The sequence below is a fragment of the Thamnophis elegans genome, chromosome 13 (assembly GCF_009769535.1).
Source record: "Thamnophis elegans isolate rThaEle1 chromosome 13, rThaEle1.pri, whole genome shotgun sequence".
Lineage (NCBI taxonomy): Eukaryota > Metazoa > Chordata > Lepidosauria > Squamata > Colubridae > Thamnophis > Thamnophis elegans.
In genome coordinates, this window is record NC_045553.1 from 7,063,540 (window position 1) to 7,071,512 (window position 7,973).

Consider the following 7,973-nt stretch of genomic DNA (forward strand, 5'->3'; position numbering starts at 1 on the left):
CATGGTTGACTCCTTGCCTTGGTGCCTTGTGTCTTTTGGAGTTCATGGTTTAATCCGGTGTCATCTTGTGCTGTAATATTGCAAAGTTAGAGGGACAGGGGGTTGGGGCTGCACCATTTGCAAAGAGGGGCGGATGGATAATTTGCATAAATTGGGAGAATTTCAATGGGTTAGATATAAAGAAGAACCATCCGAAAGAAAGATGTGAGAACTGGAAAGAGCGACAACTTGCAGGATGATCTGGTTCCCTGCTATTCTGGCCGTGGGATGGCTCTTCTCAGGTAAATCTACTAATGGGTCGCAGTGTTCAAGAGCTGTCCAAGCATCTTCTTCCCTTCCATGACAATTCATCCAAAATCAGACCAGCTAATCTTCTCTCGTTTTGGTTGCAGGCTCAGAGTCTCAGCTGATATTAACTCAACCATCCTCCATGTCTGCATCTCCAGCATCAACAGTTAGAATCTCTTGCACAGTGAGCAGTGGCTACACCATTGGTAGCCAAAGAGCCAGGTGGTACCAGCAGAAACCAGGTGGCATCCCACGGTTTCTGTACCACTATTCTACCAGCACCGATCAAGGCAGGGGAACTGGGGTCCCAGAGAGGTTCAGCGTTTCCCCCGATGCCTCCCAGAACCTCTGGAATCTGGTGATCAGTGGAGTTCAAGTGGAAGACGATGCACATTATTATTGCAACACATGGGACAGCAAACTTGAGCAGCGCACGGTGATGCATTTTTAGGAGGAACTGATACAAAAACATGTTGCTCGGTTGCCCAAGGCATGTATGAACAGAAGTTGATGAAAAATCACCAAGCACGGAACACATAAGGAACCAACCTAGAACTAAGGAGACATTTCCTGACAGTTAGGACAATTTATCAGTGGAATGGTTTGTCTCCAGAAGTGTTGGGTGCTCTAACACTGGAGATTTCCTAAGAAGAGAATGGGCAACCATGTATCGGAAACGGTATAGGGTGTAGGTCAGTAGTGGGATTCAGCCGGTTCGCACCTATTCGGGAGAACCGGTTGGTGGAAGAAATCTTTTTTTCCCCCACTTTACGGGGCTAATCCTGTAAGGAAGGCAGGAAGGAAACATTCTGCTGTTGATTCTAGCCTCATATTTGTTGCCCTGCTTGCAGAAACTGCCTCTCCGGTTAATCCTGATCACATTGTAACAGCTAAGGCGAAGCGCCCATTGACGGGAGTGCTGTAGCCACACCCACACGGTCACATGACCACTGAGCCCCACCTACCCAGCTGGTCATTAGGACAGAGAACCGGTTGTTAAATTATTTGAATCCCACCACTGGTGTAGGGTTAGGGTTTGGGACTAGAAGATCCCCAAAGTCCCTTCCAGCCCTGTGATTCTGATTCTTGGCTCACCCAGCACTAAAAATGAAGAGGGGTCCTTGGTGTTCTTTGAGCTTGGTTGGGGTTTTTTTTGCAGGTGTTTCATTACCCAAACTAGGTAACATGAATAGATAATTTTGGTCATGGAACGTCGGCAAGAAAACAATCAAGCTCAGACAGCAGCAAGGACCCCTCATCTCAACCTGTGAGAAAAATATCCCGGTATATTTTCTATATACTAAGAAAAACCAAACTAGGAGATTACAGCTTTATTAATCAATAAGAAAAAGTCTTATTGATAACTCTCATGTGCATGAAAGGATTCTCAGAGGCGAATTCTGAACAGTACAACAGGGGGCTTCCAAGTTCCCATCTGGGCTATTCCTGGCTGGGTCAGAGTGACCAAAGTTGTCAGCAAAGCATGAAATCCTGTTCCAATCAGTATTTTTCCAGCCTAAGCAACTGGGATTTGAACCTGTGCTGTATTACATATTAGGCAGTTGTGTTAGCCACTAAGCCACAGGCTCTCCTTCTTTATCACAGGTTCAAAGGTTCAAATCCCAGTAAGGGTATGGCTAACGGATGAGAGCTAAATAGCTTGAAATAGATCTATACTAGTCTCCCTTTATTTATTTATCAGCACAAATGCAACACAAATGTAACAAAGGCAACAGTAAAAATAATGGCTTTCTGTCTGGATGGTCTCCTGGGGTGAGCCGATAGACAGAGAAAGGAAGCAGTATGCTTCCTCCCATATTTGGGCATACCAGGGGTTGTGACACAATACATACATACACACATACACACACACACACACACACACACACATACTGCAAGTTGTTATTCAAAATGGAATCTGCCAGGTTCATTCTTTTCACACAAATAATTCAGATCTCACCCCAATTCTTACACAACCCTGAGCTGCAAATCTTCTCCTTCATTGGTGCTAAACATTAACTTGAAGCTATAATGATATAACCAATAGAGGTCAGGATTGCCATATTTTCTAAACTTTGTCATTTTCATTATAAAAAAGAGTTTTGTTTTCAGTACGGTGGTTTTTCAAGCTGACAGTTGCAATGAGACAATAATATATTATCCTCACTAAGGTAAAGGTAAAGGTTCCCCTCACACATATTCCTGACTTTAGGGGGCGGTGCTCATCTCCGTTTCAAAGCTGAAGAGCCAGCATTGTCTGAAGACGTCTCTGTGGTCATGTGGCCGGCATGACTCAATGCCAAAGGTGCAGGGAACGCTGTTATCTTCCCACCAAAGGTGGTTCCTACTTTTCTACTTGCATTTTTTATGTGCTTTCAAACTGCTAGGGTGGCAGAAGCTGGGACAAGTAATGGGAGTTCACTCCATTACACGGCGCTAGGGATTCAAACCGCCGAACTGCCGACCTTTCTGATCGACAAGCTTGGAGTCTTAGCCACTGAGCCACTGTGTCATCATCACTAAATAAGGCTAATCTTTGTTTGAAATCTGTTTTACATCATAAAACTCAGCCCAGGAGGAAGAAGCAAGGAGAACATCAACTAAACTCAGAAAAGAGCATTACTACTAAGTCATATTTCAACACTTTGTAGTGCAGAGGAAAACAAGGCATTTATCCAAGGGCTCCCTTCTACAGAATATTCCCTTTCCTAAGAAACAAGACTTTTCAGAAACTAAGTAAAATGCAAAAGACGATAGGGGAGTGGAGTTTGCAGGAGACAATTAGTTCACTTAATTGGGTTTTGAACAGGTGGATCATTTGCATGAATTTGAATTCCTCACTGGCCAAAGGCTTAAGAGCAAAGAGCACAGCTGGATCTGCAGACAATTAGGTTCTGACCTCATCCCCAACCATGGCTTTGATGCCTCTTATCTTGGCTATCCTTTCATCTTCCTTTACGGGTAATTTATGTCTTGGGATTTCTACTCTAAAATTGCTGTGACTATGACTTTCCTCTGTCTACTGATAATTCAGAAATCCATCCCCTAATTTCTGTTCCTACTACATGTATCCTCTGATTTCAATGAAGATTTTTGCTGATAGAGTCTTTCCTGTCATCTTTGTTGTCTTTCAGGGACTTTTTCTCAAGTTGTCCTGACTCAACCAGAATCTGTGGCTGGATCTCCTGGAGGGTCAATCCGAATCACTTGTTCCATAAGCAGTGGAACAATTGGAACATACGATTCCTCCTGGTATCAACAGAAGCCTGGAAATGCCCCCAAACTCCTTATATATGATGATACCAGCAGAGCCTCTGGAATCCCAGAACGATTCTCCGGTTCAGTTGAAAACTCGAGAACATCTGCCGTGTTAACCATCTCCAATCTTCAGGCAGAGGATGAAGCTGATTATTATTGCCTGTCTTATATGGGTGGTGGCAAGTACACAATGATACAATCTCACTGAAGAGCTGAACAAAAACCTTCCAGCAGGTGATGTCCGGTATGCATGACTAGCTAATGTATAAAAATGTTCTCAGATGCTTCCTTCCTGCTCTCATACCCACTTAGACTCTCAGGGATGTGATAGTATCTCAGTTGCAGAAGAGTGTTTTCATCGGTATGGGATCTCATGGTGCGTGGAAGGAAAGGAATCCGTTGAGTTATGGATTATATGTCAGCTTCTGCCTTGCTGTTGCTTCAGCTGCCATGAAACGGGAAGGGGGGGGCTTGTATTTGGGAGGAGTTAATTGATGTGCTGGAGGAATGTTCTAGGATGTGCCAGACGTTGGGATTGCGCATGCGTCTGTGTTTCCCGCTTGCATCAACGGCCTCGACATTCCATCTTTCGGCCTGTCTGTTTGAAGTTATCTCACACCTGACACTTGAAGGACTTATGATTGGACTGGAGCTTTGATCCTAAGGGGGGGGGAACGGGCTATTCTATATATCAATTGCTTTCGCGCCAAATTAAGCAGACTTTGCTTTGCTACTGCTCGCTTACCATTTATAATTAGTAAAAGTACTTTTGATTTCCAACCATGGAGTCTCTTAGTCTTCTTTCCTAATTATGGAATGGAGTGGTGCCTGACAAGAAGCAAAGTCTCAAAAAGAAACCCTTTCCAGGAGATTTACGTCTACCGAGAAGGGAGATAATGTCTTCTCCGATCAGAGAGGAGGAGGGAGACGTTGGAGGGGCGGATTCCAGTGGAGTAGGACCTCCCGACCTTTCTCTACACGAGCCCAGCCCGCCTGACTTATCCTTACACGAAGATTTATTTCAACTGCAAATTTCCAGCCAGCCTGAACCTGCCCCCCCCACCCCGATGGTCAACTTCGGTGGGACAAAGAGAGACAGAGACAAGCTGGAATGCTGGACTCACCCAAAGACCACCCAGACAACCTTCGCTGGAGCTGGGTGCCGTGAGAAAACCCCAGACGACTGAATTCCCTGACTATTGGAGCCAAAGGTACTTTGGGGAAAGAAGGGGAGGCGATGAAGGAGAATGCCGAAGCTACCAGCTCCAGGGGCCCATGAGAAAACCCCAGCGGAGTGAATTACCTGATTATTGGGGTCAAACTTATTTGGGGGAAAGAAGGGGGGAGGAGGAAAGAGACTGGAGAAATTGGCAACGTTACCCACGCCCAACATCTCCCCCTCCCCCTCGGCCTGCTTCACCCCCTGCAGCTAGAGGTTTTGCTGACCAAGGAGGGCCTCCCCCCCGAAGACATCGGATGGCTAAAATCCCTCCCTTGCCTGTGCGTTACAATGGTGATTCTGCTAGCCTGGCCTCTTTTCTTATGCACGTGTTTACTTACATGGAGATTTATGGCCGAGACTTTGAAACTGACATCATGAGGGTCAGAATGGTTCTTTTGTCATTAGATGATGAGGCTGCTAAATGGTCAACTGCTTTGCATATGTCTGGCTCTCCCCTCTTGGGGAATTTCAACTGCTTTATGGAGGCTTTCCGCCAACGTTTTGATGACCCGTTAACTGAGAAGCGAAGCAAATTGAAGTTTTTAACTTTTGAACAAGACGATAGACCTGTCGCCCAATACATGCAGGAATTTCAGTGTCTTTCCCAATACATGAGAGGCTGGGGGGAGGACGCTCTACTGGACAGATTTGCTGAAGGATTGAATGAAGACATTTATCAGCAATGTGTCAATCGTAACCTGCCTAGACGTTTAATCACTTGGTTTGAGCATGCAGCGGACGCTGAACTCGACTTAACCCGTCTCCGTTATGCTAAAGAGGAAAGAAGGAAGCGGAAGGAGAGAGCTGCCAAGTCCATCCCCCCTCCCGCCACTCAATCACTTTTCAAACGACGAAGTGAAGCGAGGGGGCCCCCTTCTGGCCTCTCCAGGCCTTTAACATGTTTTCGCTGTGGCAAATTAGGGCATACCGCCCCCGAATGCCGTGCTAAATTACCCCTCTCTGCGCAACTCCCTCCCAAACGTGAGGAAAAGTCTGGCAGAGGCCCTGAAAAGAAGAAGAAGGAATCGGCTTTCGCTGGGGAATCCAACCCCCCTCCTTTGGCCCAGCCATTAAAGGGAGACGCAGATGCTACCTCCTCTTCTTCGGAGGACTCCGATGACGACACATCGCCTCACTGGGGCAAGGGGCAGGGGCCCCTTGTTCAAACAAGGGGCCCCTGCTAATCCCTATTGAATTAAAAGTTCCTCCTGAGGGGGAGCCTGCCACCCTCCTGGCCTTACTTGATTCCGGCTGTTCCCGCTCCATGATCAACCCAGCCATGGTGGAGAAATTAGGCCTCAAATTGCGCACTTTGAAAACCCCAATTGTATTTTGCCAAATAGATGGATCAATTGCGGGGGGGGGGGGGCGCCCATTTTTTTACAGAGCCTTTGGAAATGAGGATGGGTACCCATACTGAATTAATCTCTTTTGTGGTCGCACCTGGCATGGACAGGCCACTCATTTTGGGCATCCCATGGCTCTGGAAGTGGAACCCTCACATAAATTGGCGAACAGGCCGCTTACGCGTTCGCTCGAAGGTGCCTCCAGTGGGAGAGGGCTCTCCGGACCAACCTATCACTGACGTCCCTGAAGTGGCCGCTAGAGGGCAGGAGAGGATTGAAGGAGAGGAGAAAATTCCGAAAGAATATCTGGATCTTAAGGACGTCTTCAGCGAACAATCTTCGGACATTCTACCCCCCCACAGGCCTACTGATTGCTCCATAGACATTTTACCCGGGGTTAAGCTCCCTAAACCCCGGATTTATTCCATGTCGCCCAGGGAAATGGAGGAAATGCGTTCTTTCATTGACAAAAATTTGAAACGTGGTTTCATTGAACCGGCTCGACCCAAAGTGGCTGCCCCTGTACTGTTTCGTGAAAAGAAAGATGGTTCTCTTCGCTTATGCTGTGATTTTAGAAATCTTAACGCTGTATCAACTCAGAACCTCTACCCACTCCCATTGATGAAGGACTTGTTGGCACAGCTAGGGAAGGGCCGCATTTTCACTAAATTGGACTTGCGAGAAGCTTACTATAGAGTACGCATTAAGGAAGGGGACGAATGGAAGACTGCTTTCAACTGCCCTCTTGGTTGCTTCCAGTTCCGGGTTATGCCTTTTGGCCTACAAGGGGCTCCTGCTGTGTTCATGCAACTTATTAATGAAATCTTGCACGATCATCTCTACAAGGGCGTTATCGTATACCTGGACGATATCCTCATTTATACTCGCAGTTACGACCACCACGTCAATCTGGTGCGCACTGTTCTGAAAAAACTCCGTGCCGCTGACCTTTATGCTAAATTGTCTAAGTGTGAGTTTCACCAATCTAGAATTGACTATCTGGGCTACCGCATCTCCCCTGATGGCATTGAAATGGACCCTGAAAAAGTGAAGGCGGTCACTGAATGGGACGCGCCCAAAACTCGTAAGCAATTGCAAAAATTTTTGGGTTTCGCTAATTTCTACCGTCAATTCATTCCCTCTTTTGCTCAGATTGCCCTCCCTATTACTAATTTGCTCAAGACGAAAGGCGACCCGAAGCCTAAGCCTAATAAGCCTTTAGACTGGAACATGGAATGCCAAGTGGCATTCGAGAAACTTAAACGCCTTTTTGCCGCTGAACCAGTTCTTCGGCATCCTGATCTCGACCGGCCTTTCGTCGTCCAGGCTGATGCCAGTGATGTCGCCGTAGGGGCCATTCTGCTGCAAGCCAACGACCAAGGTAACTTGCAGCCTTGCGCATACACCTCCCGTAAACTCACCGACACGGAGCGGCGTTGGGCGGTTTGGGAGAAGGAAGCTTTCGCCATCCGTTGGGCCCTCGCTACTTGGCGCCATTTCCTAGAAGGCGCTAAACACCCATTTGAGGTTTGGACTGACCACAAGAACTTGGAAGCGTTGCGAACGCCTCGTCGTCTCTCCCCCAAACAGATGCGATGGGCCCAATATTTCAACCATTTCAATTTCACTCTAAAGTATATCCCAGGCGGAAAGAACTTCATGGCGGATGCTTTGTCCCGATTACCTCAATATAATTGCTCTAAACTGAGTATCGTTCAACCGCTCCTGGCAGCTCCGGTACTCACACGTCAGCAGACCCAAGCTCAGAGGGAAGTACCTCAAGATCTACTTTCTGACCTTAAAAAAGCTCTTCCTCAAGACGACTGGTTTCTGAACCATCGGGACGAGTGCACCATGCG

At 47.0% G+C, this 7,973-nt stretch overlaps 2 gene segments (V, D, J or C); both read left to right on the top strand.

Moving 5' to 3' along the window:
• Positions 1-220: 220 nt before the first annotated feature.
• On the top strand, positions 221-739 carry LOC116516727. The segment is given in 2 exon segments: positions 221-281; positions 393-739. Coding segments are annotated over 2 exon segments (393 nt in total).
• A 2,446-nt stretch (positions 740-3,185) lies between these two features.
• LOC116516728 lies at positions 3,186-3,754 on the top strand. The segment is given in 2 exon segments: positions 3,186-3,249; positions 3,423-3,754. Coding segments are annotated over 2 exon segments (381 nt in total).
• Positions 3,755-7,973: the final 4,219 nt, after the last annotated feature.